Source organism: Ammospiza nelsoni, chromosome 13, assembly GCF_027579445.1.
Source record: "Ammospiza nelsoni isolate bAmmNel1 chromosome 13, bAmmNel1.pri, whole genome shotgun sequence".
In the NCBI taxonomy this organism is placed as follows: Eukaryota; Metazoa; Chordata; class Aves; order Passeriformes; family Passerellidae; genus Ammospiza; species Ammospiza nelsoni.
In genome coordinates, this window is record NC_080645.1 from 14,140,260 (window position 1) to 14,164,454 (window position 24,195).

Here is a 24,195-nt window from a genome sequence, read left to right on the forward strand (position 1 = left end):
TTACTACCAAAGCTTTAGTTAATTGTTATTTCTGATAGCCCAACAAAACTGAAAGAGCTGTCTTTTGTCCCTTGGTTTTTGTGTATGGTTTGGGTCTGGGTTTTTGTTTGTTTTTGCTATTAATCTCTTGCCTAGGTGCTACTAGAAGCATCTGCTGAACAAACTGTTGCTACCAGCAGTAGATGCAGCGTCAAATTTATGTGACCAGTAGTTAATGTGTTTATTACAAAAAAAAACTTATCCTGATTCTTAGGATGTGTCACTGAAACATCTTTTAAAAGACTTTTAAGCTTTATTTTCAAGAGAAACTTCAGCCATTTCAAAGCTTAGGTACATTGACAGGCCTAGCACATAGAAGCACAGGGAAATGAAGTCTGAGATAGGAGCAGGTTCATGCAAATCAATATTGAGTGTAACTGTGGAGGTGTCAGGATGGGAATCTCCAGCAGAGCTGCAGTTCAGTGTATTGAGTTGTTAGAGGGTGCAGCCAGGTGGGTTATTGGCAGTGCACATGTGCTGGGCTTCTGCCTTCAGTTACAGCAACTTCAGCTCATTGAAGGTCACACAGTTTAAAAGGAGGGGCTGGGTTGGGCAGCACAGATAGTGACTGATAGTAGGGAAATGTTACCCTAAAAGATCATAACTTGCCTTAATGACTGGCTAAAACAATTGGGAGGTTAAATTGCATGTGGATATCAAAATGCCTTTGTCCTTGGCCTTTGACTTCTTGATCTGTACTGAGATCTAAGCAAATGTATGTCCTCCATAGTTTGTGTCTAATGACAAATTGCATCTTTTATTGTTTTATAGCACGCTGTGGAAACAACTGAAAAGCAGCCCAAGCAATTGGCTTTTGAAGACAGAGGTTATAAATGAGATGTAACAATGGAGAGTGTTCTGGAGTTTCAGGTTTTGGGTTTTTCAGGGAAACTGAGGGTGGATTTAGAACAAGAGCTCATAAAGAGCCAATGATACAGGATTTCAGCGCTTGAGATTTATCTATTTGTACTTGCTGACTGAAAGCAGCACATGCAGATCAAGCCAGCAAACCACTGTCAGATGTGTTATGGATGAACAGGGAATGGGTTTTTCTTTCAGAGGTTGCACAGGACAGAAGAAAGAAGAGAATGTCAGTTATAAACTTTGAAAGCAAGTGGCTGAAATATGCTCCAAGAGTATTTTAGAGCAAGAGTGCCAGTTTAAATATTTATGCAGTGCTTTATTGTACTGATTCAAATATTGAATAGCACCTGACCCTTGAGTTTTTGGATCCTTGCCTGACTGGCACCCCCTGATGCATATATTTGCTCAGAAAATGGCCTTCTGTGGCAGCTGCTTTTCATTGCAGGAAATTGGGAAAGCTGGATTTTGATCCAATTTTTGTAATGATTTTTATGCTTGACTTTGAATCCAAGAAATGCCTTCCTATGCATCAGTTTTTTAATCTGAGAATTAAAAGTTGCACTTGCCACTGGCTCTCACAAGATTGTGAGATTCTGTAGTGAAAGCTTAGGTGGATGTTTTCATTTTTGCTATTTTCTCAGACTTCTTTATTGTTCACAATCCTGATCAATACTGGGCAACATTTAACTGGCCTCCAACTTGCACTCCCTCAGATACCACCAGACCTTGTGAAAAAATAAGGTTGTTTCTTTCCATCAGGAGTTTTCTAGTTTGGCAGTGCTAAACAGTGCATTCCTTGGCTGCCCCTGTGGTACAGACTGTCAGCAGAGCTCCTCTGCCCACAAGAAACTGAAGCTGTGCTACAAACACCTGTCCACTGACAGCTCTGCTGAAAACACCCTTTTCTGTCACCACTCTGGTCTGGAAATCTTCAACTTCTCTGAGCTGAAATTGTGCAAAGATTGCTTTTAGTTGCTGCTGTGAGTTGGGGATGTGGCCATGCAAAAACCCTTTAAGCTGGCAGTTTAGAGTTGTAGGCTAAAACTTCAGTCAGTACAGCTTACTGCCTGCTACCCAATAGAATCATTTTGTGCAGCAGTATTTAGCAGTGTGGTGACTCTCACCTGAGATGGATTATTTAGGACATGCCTGATGTAGAGAGAGTAAGCTCAAGTAGCAAACCCTAATAGTCAGAGGTGGCCTAGGCTGTTGCTGGGCACACACCTTGCTCCTGAGCATGGACTGTGCACTGGCAGCTGCTCCATGGTCTGTGAGCACTTGGGTATTCCTGCCCCTTGCCTGCCAGCCTTGCAGCCTTGTCTGCTTCTGCAGAGCTCAACCTCAAGATGCAGAGGTCCTGACTTCAAAATATCAGCAAAAAGTCTTTCCAAATTCCCAACCATGCTCTATGCTTGTTTATAGCTGAAACACCGGGGATGCAAGATGGTTTTAGCAAATAGACGTGAGGGATGTGTGGAGGGATTTCTGAAACAATCGTTCTCTGTTTCCCTCTGTGTGTTTGCAGACTCTGAGAAGAAAATGGAGAATTCAGTTGGCTTGTTTACACAAACTATTAAGCTGGCTTAGCCATTCCATGATGAAGTTCCATTTCAGTACTGAGCTTACTAGGCTGTGGAGATAAAAATGATCAATTGGATTGTTTTTGTCCTCCTGTTTTTACATTCACATTTCACAGGATTGGATCAATGTCTGCCACCATTTCTTCCTGTAAAACATACCCTGAACCTTTCTGCAGACATACACAGCTGCTCCAAGCATCCAAAAACTGTGGGTTTTTTCCACTCTCAAGAAATATAGTGGTGGCTCAGCATTATGGCCATGGTGCTGACTGGGAAGCCAGAGTTAACTAAAATTTTAAAGCATTTGTTCTACTGCAGAGCAATATGGCCTGATGGTCACACTTTCCAGAGGGTGTCCAAAACTCATGCTCTGCAGAGGCTGCCTTTGGCTTCATTTGATCAAACTGATAGGATGGATATGTCGAGGGATTATGCAGGACTGATGTTGTGCAGGCAGTTAAAATCTATGAATTGGATTAAAACACAAATGTTAGTATGCTTGATGGGATTTTTTTGTTTTCTTTTGACTGAGATGCTTTTTGGAGATAAGTTGGAACCAGCTCCTGATTTGCAGTTGCGTGGGGCTTTGCAGTTTTGTAGTTACTTTATTTTGCTGCTCTTACCTGTTAAACTGCTTGATTAACTTTGTGTCTGAATTTTTGTCCTTTTATTCCTGACTCTTCTGCCCTATCAGAACACAGTTTAAAAAAAACCAAACCTGTACAGTTCATAAGACCAGTTAGGTCTAGACTTTAAGATAAATGCTTAACGACTGTGAAATATTATGTTCTTCATTTCTTGCTTCAGGGCTGTTATTTTTGTATTAGGAGCTGAGTTTGACAAAGAAGGATGAGGCCAGTGGCAGTTATAAAGGGTGCATTGTATTTTTACTGCAGTACTGAAGTATTGATTGTTGACTTATTGATAGGCTTAATGCACAACCGTTTCCTTAGTTAGTGTCTGAATGTCCATTAAAATGTGGCTTGGTGCCAGAATATTGAAGTTCTACATTTATAATATAATTTGTCTAAAAGTACTAATGTGGTTTGGATTAAAAAAAAAAGATAAATAGGCAAGTTGTCAGTTTTCTTGTTTTGTTTTTGTTCAACTTCACATACTGAATTGAACCTCTGAAGCAGGGGACACTGAAAAGAAGACAAAGGGAGGCTGACGGACATCCTAATGTTCTGAGGTTTGTGCCTCTTGGTATTTTTCACCTTTCATCTTTGACATGCCCAGCATTTGCTGAGCTGCTAACAGACATTAAGGAATGCTCTAATTTATTAATTTTTAAACTAGTTATTCTTTTTTCTTGGGGAAAGTTTATTTGTATAGCTTCACAAGTGTGTTGCATGTTAGTAGCACTTCTGTTAAAAATATGCCTGTTGTGGTCACTGTGTAGTGCTTCTCCAGATGTGAGGAGGGCCATGCCCTCTCCTCCCTGCAGCACCATCAGCAGCAGTCTCTGCTCCGTTCCTGGGATGCTTTCCAGTGTGGTTTAATGGTCTGTGTTCCTCCTAGTCCCCTCTGCTGAGTCTCAGGCTCATGCTGCTTTGGCCAGTTGTCCAGCTTCTAGAGAAGACCACATCAGCTTTTGGACAGATGGGTGTGGAAGGCCTGATGCTGTTGCACATGAATAATCCTGTAGAAAGCAGCTGTCCTGCTAATTGGGGTGACTTTCATGTATTGATAAGGTAAACAGGGTAGAACCTTAAATTTCTGTGGATCACTTGCCACTGTGGTGAGCCAGAAGCCTTTCCTTACCCAAGCCTTTCCTTTTTAATTGTTGTGGCACAGGTAACCAGGGATCCTCAGGAGCCATCTCTCCCTTTTATAAAACACAAACCAGAAAAGATTAAGCTTGTTTTGGTTTATATATATCTGTGGGCTTGGGTGGTGGCATGACCACACTTTTGGTGGAAAATGACTTTTTCAGCTATCTGGTTCTGTCAGGTAATTTTGCTGTTGTGGCCCGCTGAAAACCAGTAATTACACAAATAGTAAATACTTCACTGTGGCTAGAAGTACTGGAAATTAAGGGAGACCAAAACAGCTTTCTGCACTTCCAAGTATGAGGGGAAATACTTGGAACAAAAGGTGAGGAGCCATGAGTTTGCCCTCTGGCTACTGTATTGAGTGTTATTTGATCTCTCTCACTTAGACTTATAGTCAGGATTTGATAGAGTCCTTTTCCCATCATTTCAGGTTTCCATTAAATAATAAAGTTTTGTAAGGTAGGGTTTTTCCTGTTAAGAGTCCAGCACTTTAAAAGAAATTATTATGATACTTTGGCAAAAAAAAAAAGTTTTTCTCTCACTGGGAAGTTGTTGAAATTGCTCCATCTCTGAGCAAATACCAGTCTGAGTGGTATAATTATCAAGATGAAGCTTGTGCTGGTATTTGTGTTAAAACTGACTTTTTATCTGTCATGGCATATTTTGGGATTATTGTTTGTTTCTCCAGTGATCTTTCTCCATCCCCCTGTTTCAATGGTCTGCCAACTCTGGTACTTCTGTGCAGAAGTAGCCATCACTATTGTTCCCCATTTTTCCAAAACATACAAAGATGATGGGAAAAAAACTTGCAAGGTTTTTTTTTCTTCCCTATGTAGTTCATATCCATTCAATTACTGTGGTTGGTCTATGAAATTTCATGGTGATTTTTTTCAAAATTTTGAGTTTGGGTGGCAGATGATGAAGCAGTTTGGAAATTAGTCTCTTCTCTTTCATACCAAGTGGGAAAGAGAGAACATAACAAGCTATTTCAGATTTTCAGCTCATCTTTGTGTGGAGTACAATATAATGTCTAATCATTTGTACTCACTTTCCATGGACTCTTATGTGACATGGTCCCAGCTTACCTGACTTTTTCAGAGTTCAGCTTTAAAAGGTAGAAAAGAAAGGACATTACCATATAGCAATTTAATTAACACTATGGCAACAACTATCTATAGACTTTGAATAATTGCAATGCCAATTTCAGTTGTTCTGTTCTACTTTTTTAGATACTGGCAATAGGAAGAGATGATAAATTCCCTCACTACAGGAGGTTAAATTAATAGGTGCCCCAGAAGGCCTGGAAGGGGCAGGATTTGCTTGCATTCCTTGAATGCTGTGTGCCTAAGTCTCCCAAATTGGATAGCAAAGAAAATCTCTTGAAAGATTCATCTTGCAAGAAAGGCCCTTGCTGATAATGGAGGACCCTAGAGGAAATGCATTTTGGGTGGTATTAAACTTCAGCAGCTGGAGGATCTTGTTTAGAATAAACATTAATAAAAGTTTTCTTTAAAAAGGAAATCAAGTCTTCTATATCTTTGCCTCCAGCATGTCCTTGCTTCCAATAAATAGACACAGGAATTATAATAGGAATTAATGTTATTTGCAGGATCCTAGTTCAGTAATAGTACATGAATAATATGCTATATCATAAATTAATTACAACAGATATTTTTATATAAAAGTATGCATTGATGTATGTGATGATGACTGTGCTACTTAAACTGCAGTTCCATAAGGAAATGTTTGCTTAATAGCAGGAGAATGATTTGCCAGAACCCCACCTGTAAATACAGTGGCTTGACACAGCCCCCGCTGCACTCTCAGTTCCAGTGCCCAGTAGGAGTGAGGAGGATGGTGCTGCACTGGATGTCTGTGTTTCACAGCACGGGGTGGTGTCAGAGCTGTGGTTCCCTGTCAAGGTAGATGGGAGACACCCAAGTTGTGCTTGATGGCCAAAGTTAAAGCAGCTGCGTTACTGGATGTACCTCCTGAGTGGTAAACATTGTGTGTTTAGTGTTTTCATTACTGAAATGTATGTTTTGGAATCCTGTCTGCCCTCTTTGAGTGTCCTCTGGAAGGATGTTCTGCAGTAAAGCAATATACATCTGAGTCTGCAGTGCTGCAAGATCTCTAGGGATAGCTGGAGCCTCTTCTGAGCTGTGTTGGGGAGAGGATAAATGACATTTGGTGGTCTGTTTTTCATGAATATAGAAGTTGTATGACATTAGTGAATCAGCAAAGTATTTTCACAGGAAAATTCTCTGACGAAACAGTACCGGAAAGCTGCAATGTGATCTTAATGCTTGTTTATAGATGCTATGTGGGTGTTGTTCAGTACAATATCTGATAATATGAATCCACCAACAAACATGTAAGCACACTGTAGTAGGGTATCATAACCAGAATGAATAACTCAGCTATTTTAAGCAGATGCAGCAGTGCCTGTCTCACTTCTGCACTGACTAGGGGCAGGCACTTTGTTTCTGGGTACCCATCTAAGCTCTGGCTGTTCCTCTGGGGCTGGACAGAAAGTAAATTCTGCATTGCTTTCTGCATGGATCTTGCAGTATGGGCTCCTGTGTAGCAGGAGCTCATGGAAGATTAACAAGACATTTTTGTTTACACCACTAATCAGTCTTTAGATGCTTTAGTCTTGGCCACTACTGATTTAGTTCATGTTTGAACTAGTGACCTCTATTTGAAAGTCACTTTGTCCATTTAATAGTTTTCTGAGTCAGCCTCTGTCCCTTCCTGAGAGTCTCTTTATCTATACACTTGAAAAGGTTCTTTTTTTGTGAAAGACTAATCCCCATTTTGTATGGCTATGCACATTGCATTAAATGAAAGCTCTGTGCATTCCCCTCACTTGCCTGGAATGAGTCCTTGCTTTTCTCCTGATCTAGCAGCTGGTGACTCAGTTCCAGTGGGCTTCTGTTACCTTCACTTTTGAAGGTTTGCATGGACAAATGAGGAGAAGGTGGTGGTGAGTCTCATCCCCTGCAGCCCATTGTTTCCCAGTCTCTACCAAGTTTATATTCTTGAGTTTGACCTTTCTCTAGGCATTTGCTTTTACTAGAAGCATCTGCCCAGCTCCAGCTAGCTGACCTTATGACAAATAGCATTGCCAATCCTTCATCTTGAGTCTAAGATTCGATCCCTCACATTTCTTTTCCTTCTAGCTCTTCCCATTCTCTGGCTATCTCAGTGTCCTCACAATGTCTTGGCAAAGAATTACTGGGTTATAACTTGGAGGAAATGGTGACATAAGTACTTTTCAGCATCAGAAGGATAGAGATTTATAGATGGATAATCATTGTGAAAGGTGAAAGGCATGTGAGCACAAAAGTAATAATTACTGACTTCAGTCTTCTAGTTTTGATGGCCAGGTGAAACCTCTTTAGCTTTTAAGATCTGTGTTTTGTTAGGGATTTAAGGGTAGGATAAGCTGTTCATACCTTTGTTGTCCCTTTTAGTCAAATTCAACAGATGGATGCTTTTATTTCCTCTGCTGGAAATTGTATCCTCAGCATTATCTAATGTAAGACGACAAGGCAAGGAGATTCAGGCAGAGAAATGAAATGATGAAACTCCAAATTACTTAATTTGGTCCACAAAGGACAGATTTTTTGTTTGTCTTCCAATCATGTCAATCCTGCATGGAAATGCTGCTGGGAGGAGACCTGGTGGTTTTAAAATGTGTAGCTGCTTAATCATTCTGCTGATGACTATGATATAAAACCATTAACCAAGCAGACATGGCCATGGTCTGTGTGAGCCAGGGCTGAAGGAATCTCCCTTCCTAGTCTCTGGGTATTCTGTGATCTGCTTGAACACTGTGTTTCCACTGCTCCAGGAAATGGAGAGGAGAACAAACGACACTGACAGATGTTAGTCATGTCACTTAGTGCAGGACTGGAAGGCCCTTGGATATTAATGTAATGAGCACACTATAAAGACCTGAATAGAGTAGACCTGACTTCTCATTAAGCCTGCTGAGATGCCAGTACTGATTTCACTTGTACTTTCACTATGAGAAATGCAAGGATGGTGTAACAAAGCAGCCATACAACTGCTGTTGTTCACTTTAACCTGTGTGCTTGTGGGTGTTCATTTCCCATGCTGGCCAGCAGTTCTAGTGCCACTTTCTTCTGAGCTGGTAGCTGTAATTAAAGGAAAAGTGGAAATTTAGCTTCTCATCTAAAAAAACCCTAAAATATTGTCTTCATCCTGGCTTTTCACTGCTAATTTCAGAATGGCATGGCACCCCATTTCAAGCAAACATCCTTTGCATCTGGGATTCAGCAGGCCTTTTTAGGTCCATCAGTAGTGTTGTTACCTCTTGGCACCTTGTGGTTTAATATGGGGAGCTGTCTGGATTCCTTTGGCAGAGAATTGAGCAAGTTGTTCCTCCTGAATGTGGGAATGCTGCTGGAGCCCCATATCTTACACCCAGCTGGCAGGGTGAGCCCATGTGTTTCAGAAGGAGGCTGAGTTGCCCTTTTGTGTAGCACTCATCATCATAAGGGGTGACTGCATCTGTCTTCATCTGTCTACTACTGGCGAGCAGGCTGGGAGCCACAGCTGCTTCTCTGTGCCCAGTCAGGCCCTGAGCTGCAAACAGCTTGTGCTATGTGATGTAACATGGCCAAGGATGGTTCTGAATCTGCAGGCAGGTTTCTGTGGCTGTGTTTTATCCAGTCCAAGATGGGTTGAATTGCTGTGGAAATTAAAAATATGGTCTTGGTTCTGCATATTTGATTCTTCTGTTAGTGTTGCGAGTCCATGTATAATTGCTGTCTCTCAGACCACTCACAGCTGGTACTATAACCCTGAAGAAAAAAATGGAAAAAACACAGAATTGTTTCTGCTTTCATGCTTGTGGATGTGCATTTCTGTGTGGTGCCTTTTGGGCTTTATGTGATGGGGAATTTGGGGACATTTTATGAGAAGCAGGAGCATTGATAATTGCATTCTGGTTAATCATCTCAGAAAGCTCATGTTTGCTCCTAGCTGATGCTTTCAGCTTCTGCTGGAGTTAATAATTCATTGCTGGACTGTGTCAAAGCATGCTCTTAAGTCAGGTTCCTCCGTGGATTGCTGGCATCAGTAGGAGTCAGAAGAGATGAAAGATGGGCTTAGTGTTTGACAGCTATTAACTTGGTGTGGGCCTCTAGGCAGTGTTAGGTTAACTTCCTCATCCTGTGCTTCCCTGTGCTTGGGAATGTGAGGGACGTGGGAATTCAGCTTCCTGTGAAGCTGTGTTAGAATTTCAGTAGCCAGACAGAAGAATGCTGAAATGAAGGTGTGAATATCAGTGGCCATATGGTTCTGGTTTAATGGGCTGTGGGTCGAGAGGATTTGCTTGCCACGATGCTGAGGTGACAGTTTTATAAAAGAGCTATTTCACTACGAGGTTGAGCTGCTTTCCAAAGCACGGTGCCAAACCTCCCAGGGAGAGTGTGCTTTTACCACCGAGGGCTGAATTTGGTCATGTCGGTGCTTACAGTCATCTGCAAGAGGGATTGACATGCATGGTTTGTACATAAAAAAGGGGTTAGCAATCTGAATTAAAAATTAACACATTCTCCTCATAATTACAGACTTAAAGCAGGCTAATGCTGTACAAAAGAGGGCTTTCCAGACAGAGTTTAATGGCCCCAAAGCAGAGCCATCACTTCTCTCCCCCCTCCTGTTAAATTAGCATTGGCATGTTTAAAACACTCCTCAAATTCTGCTGCAAAATAGCTGTTTGGCTTTCAGTTGTGGTTTTTGGTGGTGTGAGTTTTTTTAAAAGGTGATTATTCTTTTCAATGCTAAAGATGGAAAGTGGTTTGCATATTCATGGCACATTATAATTTTGAAAATAATCTCCTAGTGGATATTTAACAATGGCTTTGGGTAAATGGACACTTGTTGCTCTTTGTTTAAACGATTACATCTCAATTATCGCTTGATGGTGAGAGCATGGGTAATACCCTCGGTTCTTTGTCAAACAGGCTCTAATTAAAACTGGTTCCTGCACTTGCCTCTTGGATAAATATGGACGTGAGGTAGTTCAGTGACACCCTGTCAAATTGCCGAATTGAGTGCAAGTTCCCCATTCATCCGGACAAATGATACCGCTAATTGGGGTGTGGATGGCAGTAACAGCACTGCCGGTGTTGGTGCTAATCCTCTCTGCTTGGCTGGGCTCCCCCCACATCTCCCCTGCTAGGGACCAGCACTCTTCCAATTTTACAGCATTTGGTTCACTTCCCCCTGTATCTGCCTGGTCACACAAAGCACTGGTCCTCAGTCGGTTCTCTCAGGGGTGTTTCCTGCTCTCTGCCTTTACATCCTGCCTCTTGTTTGGTAGAAATTGAGTTCTAAAGCTGTGTTGACGCTCAGGTGTCCTTTGAGCTCTGTAACAAGCCAGCAACTCCCAGTGAGTGCGTCGGTGGTTCTTCCCCTGAAGGAGGATGGCTAATGTCATGATGATACTGGATGTTATTGGAGCTGGTCACTTCCCTGTTCTAGTTTTTGTTTTGACTCTGGATGGCTCATTTTTCTCAGTCCCTGTAAGTTAGCCTGTTGCAACAAAGCCTAGATTCCCTGCTGGACAGGCCAGTAGCATCATGATACACTCAGCCTGACTTTTTGCTCTGCTGTGCTTGTGTGTGAGTATAACCATATTGATGTTATTGGGTTTTCTTCCTCTTCTCTTCACCACAACCTGCTTGGATTGGACTCCTGAACTCTCTGGCTGTTCTTTCTGCATCCTCTGAAGGGGTAGGATGAGTGTGCAGAGCTGAAGACAGAGGAAGAGACCTCGCCTGTCATTAATGCTGGATAATCACCCTGCTGGCCTTGCAGAGAGGACCAGCTAATGCTTTAAGGCTTTCTCCAGAGCCAGTATGACAGTGCAGTATTTGCTGCTGCTGCTACACTGCTGGATTAAGCAGAGAAGAAATTTTGGGAAGGAGCTATCACTGTTACAACTCCCTGCCAGCAATGTTTCTCAATTTTGCTGGCTAATGCTCACCAGCAATGGCAGACATTGAAACTGTGGAGCTTCAAAACATCACTAATACAGGAGCAGATCCAGGGATGCTGGTCCTCTTCTCCACCTTATCCCTGTCCAGTGCAAGACTGAAAGAAAAGGAGATTATATAATTGATTGCAGACTGCCATGTTTTATGGTTTGTTGGTGCTTTTTTTTTAAGGTAAGGGTGATTGGATCTTTTGATTATTTTGTAGCTGTGATGAAGGAATCTCCTTCACTCCAGAGATGAAGCTTTACCTAGCAAGGCAGGAGGTCATTGTGAACACCCAGAAATAGTGAGGGGAATGATCATGACCCAGAGAGGGATATTCTTACTCCAGTGGCTTCTGTGTTCTCTCTGCATTGTCACTCTCTTAGAGAGATGATGCTTTCTACTCAGAAGGAAGACTTTTGCAGTTTTCCTTAGCTGGGGCCCAGCAGCCCTGAACAGTAGTTTTCCTTCTTCTCCTCCCACAGCCACATCAGAGTGCAGAAGTGATTGATGCGTGAGCTGACTGAACGCTCCACTAAATTGATTGCCAGTGGAACAGATAGCAGCTCCGACATCTTAGCTGGGTTAGCACTCACAGTTGTTTACACTCACAGCCATTTGGGGTGGGCAGTTTCTGTTAGCATCCTCCAAAGCTGTTGCTTTAAGAAATCCATAGGTAGTGGGAGACAGTCCTGTGCTGAGCTACACTGGGAAGGCTTTCCCTGCTAATGCAATATGTAAAACAAAGTACAGATATATAATTGTGCTGATTGTAAAGCACAGAGCTGCAGTTGCAAGGAGCTTCTGCAGTAGCATTGTATTGCCAGAAAATAACAGATAATGTCTCTTGAGAAAAGCAGCATCTTTAAAGTTGTGGCTAGCAGCTCCAGATGGGTGATTGTGCTGCTGAAATCCCTTGGGGGCTGCTGTCTGTCCTAAAGAGTCGACTGTCCCTCCAGGTACCTTTACCTGTTTCAGAGTTTGGCTAGGAAGCAAAAGCTCTGTGTGTCCTTGGTGCTTCTGTCTCTGCACCTCTAGTGGATTATACAGACCAGAGGTGAGTAGGGGGAGAAGCCATCAAAACCAGAGCAATGTGTGTGACGTGAGTGGCAAGTTACTGAAGCAAGGCCAGCAGCAGCGATGGTGCCAGACACGGATGCTCAGAAATGCAGGAGGAATGCCAGAGTTAAATTATCCCTGCAAATGTATTAACCTTTTTCTCCCAAAAGGGACTTTGCCTGCACTGTGGGGTGTAGCTGGTTGTGATCAATAATTTTCCCTGCAATACAACTGACTGCAGATTTCCTCCAAGAATGTTGGATTCAGACCTGTCTTCTCCACTCATGAAATGCCTGGTGAGAGATATTCGGTGCTGATTTGATCACAGACAGGGAGGGATTGCTCCTTGCAGTCACTTGAGGAAAATCACCTTTAAGATAAAGTTTGTTGATTTCAAAGCCAAAACACACTGTAAGAGATCACTCTGCCACCTGCAAAACTCTGAATTGTGCAAGGTGCATCGATGCCTTTGGGGTAGGTGAGCCTGAGCCACAGAGCACCTTCTGCGGACATAACCCTGTTAATGGGAATGTACAATGTTAATTCAGAGACTCCTGTTTTTTCAATATAAAATGTCCTGCACCATATTTTCTGATATTTCATAGACATTGCAGTGTTTTAATTTAAACAGAAGTGGAAAGAATGAATTGGTGGTGATTCTGTAGGTATGTCAGTGTTCATGCACAGTAAAACATTCATTCTCCTGATAGCTTTTTGTTCTTTGTTAAACGTAGACATCCCAAGTCTGGATTTTTTTTGCATGTGTGTGTTTGCAAATTGAAGATGTGCATTTGTGAGCAGAATTACTGAACTGTGAAATGAAGTGATGTGGCAGCAGGGCTGTTGTTCTGGAATTTAAAAAGAATGAACTTTGAATTTAGGAGTGTCACCAGCAGTTTGCAGACTGGAGCTGGGTTGGCACCGTGGGTTAAATATGCACTTGGGACCTGTGACAGTAACTTCCCGATAGTGTTACACACATTCTGTGAAATGCTTTTTCATGGTTGTACGTTTGGCATATTAGCAAGTGCATTCTTTATTCCTTTGTTGCTTCTAATTTTTTTTCTTGAAGATGGGGGTGGTCTATTTCTCGATTTTTCTGTGGCTTTCTGCACTGTAATGATGGCACCATCACCTGACTGCTGGAATACACTGGCCTGACTTTAATCATCGGGTGACTGGCTCTTAGCATGGTTTCATCTCTGCTGTTTTACATCTCCTCTTGTAATTGCATGATTGCTTGCAGCATTGTTTTTCTCTTGGTGACAGTGAAAGGCACACACGAGTATTTATGTAACCTTATACTTTTCTGTTTGATGTTTAAAGTGTAGGTGAAGAAGTGGTACTTTTGCAAATAAAATTCTCTTTATTTGATTGTAAGCAGCATATTTTCACTCCTTACGTGCAATCATTTTATTTTCACACCTCATGTGCAATCATTTGTAAGAGAAGGTTATATATACACACACTCTTAAATATCATATGGAGGAAGAAGTAGGTTGAGCCTTTATGAATAACAAGGCTGCATTTATGTAGTGCTGACAGTTTCATTGATGTATATGTGCTTACAATTAAATAACCTGTGTAAAGCTACAATAATGTGCGATGTTTAACATAAATAGTATTTCAGTCTTTTAACTGTTAAATAACCAAACACAGCAAAACAATGGAGAATCAAAGCTCCCCTTTAAAGAGCATCGACAGCAATTAATATGCAGTAAAATTATCTGCCTGTACATGTTGTACCAACAGCTCTGCAGGTCTAAAATGGCAGAAGCTTTCAGTTGCTGTATAAAAATCAAACTACCATTTATTTCAGCCTCATGGTATGTGCAAATTCATGCAGCTCAGTTAAGGGAATAGCTTCACAACTGGTGTTACAATCTGTGGCTGGAGTGCTGCATCACAATGCAGCAAATGCATTTTCCACATTAACCAAACATGACAGCTGAAACGATTATTAACCATGCAATATGTCGGAAGTCATCAAAAATTCACATCAGGGTAATTGCAGCGGCTCGGGAAAAAAAATAGTAGCATCTCTCTCCTCTTGCCTGCCTGCCGCCTCACCCCCTCCTAATTCCTACATGGTACAGTCCGTTAACAATAAAATATCCTTCTGTAACCTATAAACTGTTACTCCCATCAGTTAGTGGTTTCAGACTGATGCTTTTCCTAGAATTTGAATAAAGCACCACTGGAAAAAAATATATAGATTCTTTACAGACAGTGGTGTTCAGCTGTGGAAAGCAGCTGCTTTCTTATTGTCTTGCTGGACTCTTGACTGTCTCAGCCATTTCAGGACTTGCAGGTTTGATTTATATATATTTTTTTTTAAGATGAGAATACTTGAACATTAATAGAGATAGATACAGCTGTGTAAGCCTAAATATCAGGCAGCTGAAGTGTGGCAGTTAACAGCCAGGATTAACAGGTTTGTAACTCCTCAATACTGAGATCTACAGGTAGGAATGTCTGTCTTTTAAAATATATAAAATGAGGGTAGAAAGCTTGCTTTGATAAGAGAGAGTTTTCCTTCAGGTGTCTTTTATGGTGGTTTTTCTTTGTACTGTTGCTGCAGGTTGTTTTAATTTGTAAGAGAGTAATGAAAGAGAACAGGTGGGTAGTTTTGGAGAAAAGGTCCTTTGCTCACAGAAAAGAAACGGGAAGGTCTGTGCCTTTACCTTCCAATGTTCTTCGCTAGAGCAGCTGTTGGGTGGGGCAGTCCAGCGTCTGCTTTGGGTTTCATTTGTGTTGCCTTTTTAAAGACCCTCTTGACATTGCTGACTTTGCTTTTCATTTAAGCAGAAATACAGTAGCATAACTTTCTGAATGCCTTTATTCCTGATTTCTCTTCCCTAGGCTATGAAAAGTCTATGGAAGTATTTTAAACAAAAAATAAAGATGCTACATGATTATGATTTTTTTTTTGTTCTCCTGCTTTTCATTGTGGTGCAGAGATGTTGGTCCATTCTGTTTCCCCTGTTCTTACGTGTGCACTTATGATTTATTTAGAAGACACGTTAAACTTTCTTGAATCTTATTTTGAAGTAAGGATTTCAAGTGTAAGACAAAAATAAGAAAATAGTTCTGTTCTTTCAAAGCAAATGAAGATATGTGGAGATTTGCTTCTTTTTTGTTAATTTCTTAAATGAGGTGGTGAAGCATATTTGCTTAGTCAACTGGAGTTTGTAGCCTAGGTCCCACCTCTCGTTCAAGTGAATAGGATACATTATGAAAAGGGTTAATCCAGTAAAGTCACAGTAAAGGGAAGCAGTCAGGGAATTAACATTTTATATAAATGTGTTGGTCATGACTAGCTGGGTGGGTGGCAGCTCATTTAATACTTTCAGATCTGGGGACTTAAAGGCAGCATGAAACCCGGAGCTTTGCCTGGCTTTGGTGTGGGGACAAAAGTACAGGGTGGGTTGATTTTTCTCCTTTTCATTCAGTTCTATTTTTGTATATGGAAGGAAGCAGTTTAATAAAACATACTGTGCTGGGATGGCACCTGGGCTCCTGCAGTAGAGTGACTTGCCTTCTTTGGGGCTCCCTCCCCAAATATTAAGCTGCCTGTGTGCCATGTTCTGCACTCTTCCTTTTATCAACTGAGAAATGCTCAGAGGGGAAGATGTGGAACAGTGGCGTAGCATGGCCAAAAAGTTGCCTCTCTCCAACCAGATTATATGTGCAAAGAGGGCTTTTTCCACAAAGCAGCTCCTCAAAAAATCAAGTAAAGGACAATTAAATGTGTGGTTTGCCTGTGTAAAACCATGGAGGAAACCATCCCATCCCCACTGACCCCGTATGGTAGACGGCTCAGTTATCCTTGCAGTTAGTACAGTGTGGCAAATTATTTTCCTTTGTTTGAAGTGGGTGGGAGACAGACTCCAACTAAGCTCCATAAATTAATGTATGAAAAAATGACTGAGCCACTGTAAAGAATAATTAGCTGTAGGTTTCTTATAGCAGGGTTTTCCTTGATATCTGTTGGCAGCATCTGCACTTGACATTTAATTTACATTAAAGTCCGAAAGCTTGTGTGCCTTGTTAACGCAAGGCGCAAATAAAGGCATGCACTGCTAGACAGTTCCTTAGCCAGGGTGGAGTACAGCCAGAGGAGAAAAATGGAAACCTATTGTCTGTGGTCTATCCTCAGCACACCGGCCTCATGCCCCAAGTCTGGAAAGTTTAAACCTTAGGTTTATTACACAATAGGAGAAATAAGCTGAAAAACGATAAAGTGTTTATTGTAACATATTTTTTGCAGCAGAGAATTTGAGTGTATGCTTTTCTCTCTGAGCCCTTTAATGTCTAACATTTTAAAATATAAGTTGTATAATTATAACAGGCATATTCTAGACTTCTGTTTCTTAGTTTAATGATCTGTAATTAATAATTCATATGTAATTTAAATAATTAACTTTGTGAAATGTATCGGTAATGTCGTAAAGAAAAACCATTTCTAAAGACCATGGCATGTTTAAATTGAGGATTTAAAGATATCGTGACATGTATGAACTCCAAATTGCTTGCTTTCACTGTCAGTGAAATATTTATGTTTGTCCTAGGGGATAAGGTGTTATGTTGAAAATAGCTATTAGGTGAACAAAGTAGCTGTGATTTGTTTAGAAATACTGAGGAAGAATGGGGTAGCTAACTTGGGCTTATTTTTTTTTAACTCAGGTGGATGATTTTGCTAAATCATCTCATGTTATTTAAGAAGGCTGAACTTCAAATTTGCACATTTTCTTGACATCTTAGTGTGTATTAAAAAAAAAGCCTACATTCTTCACACTACAGTGAATATAATCTTGTCTCTTTGTCATGTTAGCCACTATCAGCAAAATAAAGTAAATTTAACTTGGGAAAGATTTTCTTCCCCTTTATGGGTTTTTCTGAGAGACTTCAAACTGCAGTAGAAAGGTTATAGGAACCCTTTTCTGGAGGTCCAGCACTGGGTAAGCCACCTGTGCTGGTTCAGGATGTGCATCCCGGTGTAACTTGGCTGTCGCATTTCCAGCGCTGACAGGATTTTGATGTCTGAAGCAGGCGTTGTCCCTTTGAGGCAATGAGCGTTCGCTGCCTGCCTGGCTTTCTGTCTGAAATGCAGATGGAGGCTGAAAGATGCTGCTTGGCTTTTCTTTTCATGGAGCAGAAAGATAACTCATGCTCCTCAGGAGCGTTCAGGGAGTTGGTATGAAGGCTTTCAGCTGTGGGATGGGGGCACAGCAGCTGAAATCTTTCCACTTGAGTCAGCCTGAGTACGGGGACAGTGTCAGATTCAATGCTGCCAGGCTCACTACTTGAATCCAGAGGAGGTAAAGACAACTGATTTTTTTCATTACTGTTTTTTTACCTACCATTTCAGACTAACTTGAAGGCATTTAACTGTTTCAACTCATTTAAAATTGTGAAGGAAGAGATGTGGAAATACCAATCATGTTTTGGTTTTCAGACAATCCTGAGAGCATCCCTGTTTCTCGCAAACAGCAAGGTTACACATTCCCAGTCAGACAAGCAGAAGGATGAAGCACTTAGCAAGGGGCAAGGGATGGGGGGGACTGAAGGACTGCAATAAAATTTTTAGAAATGAATTAGAGGCGGCTGGGTGTTAATAAGTAGCAGGATTGTTTAATAATTTGCCCCTGTTGCTGGTGATCTATCAGAAATGTCATTTTGGGATAAGGAATACTTTATTGACTGATTGGGGTGACTGTTTGGCTTTTGGATGTGATACTGAGAAATGAATTTTCTGCTGCCAGGTTAAGTGGGTTTTTGTGGTTGCCTATATGTTAATGCTAATACACAGTTGGTCCAACAGCAGACACTGCAAGCTTATCTGTGTGCCTCCTTTATGGCTTTTGCTTCTCTTTTCAAAGAGTAACTACTCCCTTACTAGCCAGTGTTTTCTGTGGGGTTCAGAGAGATACAGAGGTGGACACTCCTCTTTCCTCAGTTGTATCAGTTTTTCCTGTGGTGCCCGTGGATTTCCAGTGGCTGCTTCCTCAGCTTGCACCTTCTTAGGATACTCCTCGCCAGCTCCCGGTACAGGGAATTGAGGTGTGGTCTGCAGTGGCAACTGTGCTTCGCCCCTGCCATGTAGGGACGTGACACGGGCAGAAATTCAGCATACAGGTTTCATTTGTCACCGTGTTATTCGAGCATGGTTTCCTCTTAGAGCAGGGAGAATGCACAGCTACTTCTCGAGGAAATGTGGAGTAACCACGATGCTAAAATGGCAGCGAAAGAAATAAGAAAATGGCGTCATCAGTGAAATTGGTTTCGATGGCTTGATTTGAGGGCGTTCTGCCTGATGAGAGCATGTTTCCAGCAAGAGGTATTACATTACAGCCTCGGATAAGACTGTACAGGGAAGGTATTAAATCATTTAAATCTGTAGGTTTTTTCGCAGTATTCCCTTAAAAAATATGATACCGGAGAGGCGGGTATAGCGGCTAATTGTAGTGGATGATCAGAACTTATCTTTGTTTGCATTATATAAAAATTTTTGCTATGGGGTTGCATTGTGCATCTCAAGCCCACTGGAATTATCTCATAATTTAATTTACTTAAATTCCAAAAAAGAGGCAAAGCCTTGAGTTTTGATTGTGGATCTCTTGACGCGTTTGTGATTTTTGTAGGCTTGTATTTTTTATTCAGGATCATAATGCGAGGACTTGTATAGGGCTGGGGAGAGGCTGTAGCCACTCACCATAGCACTGAGCAAAGCCCCACACTAAGGTCATCCCTCTTGATCCCCTTCAAAAATGTCAAGAAAAACAGGTAGCCATATATTTGGAAACTTGATGAATGAGCTCAGGTTTCAGACTGTGTGGTCTGTTCGCTCTGTGCCGGTGCCACAGGAGATGGGCTTTCCGTGAGTCCTGCTGCTGCTCCTGCTGGCCTGATCTGTGTGGAGAGATTCCCTCACTCAAGAAGTCGTAATTCCAAGTGAGGTAGCACTGTGTTTGATTGCCTTTATGACATTTTGGTTTCTTTGTCTTGATTAAGACAAACAGAAACGCCATATGAGGTGTTTTCAGGTGTAATGTACAAGCTGAACAAGCTCCTTCCAGATTAATGTAGAGTCCTGCTGCCACAGTTGGCTGGCAAGAGTCTCTCTACCTTCTTTCTAATTTTAAATTTTTATGTTTATTCAATTAATAAAACACAAAGATGTTTATATTCCTGATAAAAATATTCAGGAATGTAAAGATGGTAATATCTTTCTAGTTCTAGATTTTTTTTCATTGTTACTCATCCTGTTCTTTGCAAGACCTCTCAGCAGGTTAGGACTGTTTTAGACTTTGTTTTGTTATTGCACAGCTCTCCTTAGTGCTTTATACCTTGATAGGACCTGGGATTGTTGTTGATCACTCCCAGTTATATCACAGGGAGAAAGAAAATGAGTATATGCTTGGGGAGAAAGACAAAGTGACTAGAGAAAGTAGCACTGTTGTTTGTACTACTTTTGTGTTGCATTAACAATTGCTGTCAAAAATGATCTGCGCAGTGGAGGCTGGTGATTTTATGTGAAAGAGAACTTCATTCTAATCAACTTTGCTGCAAAATTTTCGATTAAGAAATGTATTATCTTAGTCTTATGCCATTAAAATCTTTGTGACTTTGAAAAAACCTACAGGATTTGCATGTGCTGTGCAGCCCTACGTGACAGGGCAACAATTTTTAGAGCCTGAGAATGAGAAACTAACTTGTGTAATTGAAGTTCTGTTGGTTTCGCTGTGATGGAGGAGAAAGACAGAACAAATAGTATGGATAATTACTAATATTTTAGTAATTAGGTATGCTGTGTAAGCAGTACATAAATTATATCTATTGCAATGGTTGATACATTGTGATGTTTTCTAAAACTCATGTCCTACTTCACTCATTTTAATTGCAGTTGGATTTGTTAAATCTTGGAAATGTCTGACATATTTTAAAACAATCTATGCAGGAACACTGCAATGAGTTTTCATGTTATGTCAAGAGTTAAGCCACGTGTAAGTACAGTTTTAAATGAAATACTGAAATCTCATAGTGCATGAACTCACTGAGCATCCTGTGTTGAATTAGAAGAAACTAAAATTAAGCGGAGTCCTGTTTCTTGCCAGCAGTGATGATCTCCATTTATACATGGAACAAGCAGTGCCACATAGCAGAGCGTTTGATTTTGGTGCTGCTGAGTGCCTGGCACAATATTCCTGCAGGAAATCTGAGCAGTGGTATTTTTCTAGGCATTTCCAGTATGATAAAGCTGTGCCTCCTGTATGTTTCATGGTAAATTTTGCTTCTGTTCGCTGCAGATACCTGCACTCTCCTTGCTGGCCACATGCTGCAGATGTGTTTTAGAGGACTGCGGTTGGGTGTGGGATGTGGTGGTGCCTCTCAGTGCTGGGGATGGTTTGGTATAAGCCTTCCATGCTTAATGGATGGTGTCCTGGCTGAAGTGAGTGCTGGGAGGTGTTTGTATTTCTTCCCTTCAAGCCTGTATGTCTGAGCAACGCATTTCCAGTCTTCACTTGCCAGATTCAAACAGGCCCAGCAGGAGTCAAAGAGCATGCACCATCTGCCCCTGCTTATGTTAGAGCTGATCTGTGATTTTCCCAAGGAATGCTTCTTTCAGCAGTTTGAGTTTCTCCTGTCATGGCTAGAAGGAATAATGATATTTATCCAACACAGCAAAATCCAATGTTCCTGGATACCATCTTAAGATTACTGTGAAAACTGCATAAATTTCACAGATCAAGCAGTCTAACCAGTAAAATAATACAGAAAAGAGTGCTAGATCTTTGCATTGCAGGCACTAACCAGCAGCAGAGAGCTCTTTGTAAATATTTGCTTAAGGCTCACTCTGTAACGCGGATTAGAGACTGTGTTCAAACCTGGTCACTGCATCAACGTGTGCCGGTGGCGCGGTAGGGGAGGCCCATTCCTGCCCCAGTGCTGGTCTCTGGGAAGGGCTGATCTGTGCATCTTCCATGGTGCACAGCCCCAGGAGAGCCTTGTGGGCAAGTGGAGGTGCCCTTCTTGTTCTGCACTGTGCATGGGCTCCAGCCTGGCCTGCATCCACTCCTGCTGCTGCTGGGGTGAGGCCCAGGTTGCTGCTTCTCCATCATGAAAGGAAGACAGTATTGCAGCTCTGCAAAATTTGATTTTGCTGGAGCAGGAAGCCACTTTAAAAACCCTGAAGTAGTCTTTAAAATTGCTACTAGTCGCACAAGGAAGCAGAGATGAAGCCAGGGCTTGTATATTTTAATGATTTACTGCCACTCAAATGCTATTGGCTTGCAAGGTGGGGAAGAGCTCTCCTAGCTTGACTCTCAAACCAGCTGATCCATGAGTATTGGCTACAAGTGTGTAGCAGGGTCACAGTGCACAGGGGGATGTGATTTGACCCCTGTGAAGGCAGGTAGCAGAGCAGCAGATCTTCCCCAAAACCAGTGTTTGGCTGTATTAGCACAGTTTTGTGTTCTAGTTATTGCTATGTTCTTTTCCCTTTTCAGCTTCAACACGGCTGTTGCTTTGAAAGTCTCTGATGCAACAACAGGTTCTTGGGTCCTATCAAACTCTAAAGCCTTCTGGTTTTTCCCTGCTTCTTCTGTTCAGTCAACAGGGAATTAAAAATGTTACAGGATTTCCCACTCTAAACATGATGGTAAGGAAGTTGAGAAATGTGTGTTTTAGTTTGACAAGTGCAGCTGTCTAAGGCTAGGGAAATTTTGTATTGCTAAATCCTTAAATTGAACAACGTATAGAGCTATGGGATGAGACTCATCAGACTGTCCTTTCCAGTGGACCTTTTGGTCTGTGTACAATGATGCACTCCTTGCCTCTCATGCAGCTTTGAAGTAATACTGACTGGTGAAAATAACCTTTCTTTGGGTTATTTTCCTCTCTGCCCTCAGTCTGTTTTGGCCCCATAGCAGTTTTGCCATCTCTCCAAGGAGGAAGCCAATTTCACAAATGCTCTTGGCTCATTGTGCTTGGTAGCTGATCTTTGGGCATCTGCCTTGCTGCTTTGAAGGGCACAGTATTGCACAGGCCAAAGTATGCAGTGAAGCTGCTTATCTGCGTGGCTTTAGCCCAAAAAACCTGATGCTTTCTGAAAAACAAATCATGGGAGGCCTATGGAAGCTTCCATATTGTATTCCACATGGTGGTGTCACACATACAAAGGAGCAGTGAATAGACTGAAACACTGCCCATGCTACACTGGTGTGTCCCCATCCTCAGGAATACAATAGTTGGCCGTGACTCTTCACCCTTTGGCCTATTTAAAGCCAGCCAGCAAGCTCTGATGCTTGTGTCAGCACAAACAATAATTTAGATTTAAAAAGTTACAGGTAGTTTTGCTTCATTTTCTGTTTCCAGAGAGAACATGGCCAGGAGGGTTGTGCCAGGGTACACCACCTCAGAAGTAGGCTCAGAAGTGTCCATGTTTTCAGTAGGATTGTATTTAGCAAATTGTTTCTTAGAATTGCTAGTAGAAATAATAAATTCAGGTGCTTCACCTGGAGTTGCCAGAATGATTTTTGTTAACTGTCCCTGCTGGATTCACTGGATCTACTGGAAATCCAACACTTGGAAATATTTTAATCAAAGAGCAATTGACTTGAAATGGTCCCAGATTGTTCATTTCATTTTCTTCTTTCTTTCTGTGCCAGTGAAAAAGTACCCATTGCTGTCACCATCCAAAGCCTCAATATACTATTTGGCAACACTCGCCTTCTCTTGACAGCTTGAATACTGAGATCAAGTATTAGAAGTATGGCCTGGCTGATGAAAGTAATTAAGAGACTTCTCTCAGCCAGGAGAGTTAACTAACCTCATTTACTGCAGTAAATGGAAGAGACTTTCAGTCTCCTGTCAAAAAGAGACCATTGGTGTGTGCACGTGTGCCCTTTTGTGCTGATAATGAACTGCTGGAATTCAGGCTGGAGCAAGGCAGGTGCTGGTTGCTGTCAGACCAGCCTGTGTCAGTCTGTGGCTGTGATGAGAGGCACCAGTGCAGCAAGCACAGGCTGCCAGGGCTCTGCCCTGCCCTTCCACTGCAGGCCCACTTCTGCAAACCATCATCCAGGGCAGCAGAGTGAGGCTGGATTTCAGCAAAAAGGGCAGACTGTGAGATCAGGCTGAAACTCAAGGTGTAGGAGATCCAGGAGGATCTGGAATGTGCTTAGGAAAGATGCTGAGAGTCAGTAGACGTGGAAGTGGAAGCGGGAACCCGAGGGTGTGTGAGAGTGGGTGTGTTTCTGTGCCCGTGGCCCTGTTTTGCAAACACCATCGGATATTTGTACAAATGGTGTGTGGGAAACATTCACCAGTGAGTGCTGCAAGGAACTGGTGATGGGGAAGAGTTATGCTGCTTCCCTTCCAAACTAGGTGCAGGAAGGATGTGTGGGAGTCAGACAGTAAAAGAGAGGAAAATCAAAAGCTACTCACTAAAGGAGGGCAGAGTGATGTGACATTAAGGCTCTATGAGCTTTTTGCATAAACCTGCCTCAGGGAAGTAAGATTTTCATTTTCAAGCAAAATCCAGGCTACCCTGGGATCCCTGCACTGGCAGTTTGTGCAGGGGGAGCTGCAAGGTGAGGTTTTCACCTCTGAGATTACAGCAGTGCTCGTGTTGGCTGTTCCTATCTTTGCCATCTGCCTCTGTGAAATAGCCTTTTGTCTCCTAACAATAATCTCTGTTCTCCTCCTGCTTTTCTCTTTGGATGCTGAATATGGAGCAATGTCTGTTACTCGTTGTACAATCAGCAGCATCTCCCCTGAGAGGGCAGCTCCTGCTTTGTGGGCCGTGCACTCCCTGTGCGTGCTGAACGCTGCACCTCCGGATCCTCTTACAGTCTGCCA

General features: G+C 42.0%; 1 protein-coding gene across 4 annotated transcripts in view; it reads left to right on the top strand.

Moving 5' to 3' along the window:
• Nucleotides 1–24,195, top strand: part of NUP93 (nucleoporin 93) — a 78,390-nt gene that overhangs the window by 21,150 nt on the left and 33,045 nt on the right. The window contains exon 1 of one of the 4 annotated variants that reach the window (XM_059481359.1): nt 14,578–14,644. The exons of 2 other annotated variants lie outside the window; for them this stretch is intronic. Coding sequence is in view for 1 of the 2 variants with exons in the window: in XM_059481357.1 (XP_059337340.1) it covers nt 18,650–18,673 (24 nt within the window). In the remaining variant the exon portion in view is untranslated. Of the gene's footprint in view, nt 1–14,577; nt 14,645–18,563; nt 18,674–24,195 lie in introns of those variants that run through there. One more of the 4 variants, XM_059481357.1, reaches the window with a different exon arrangement.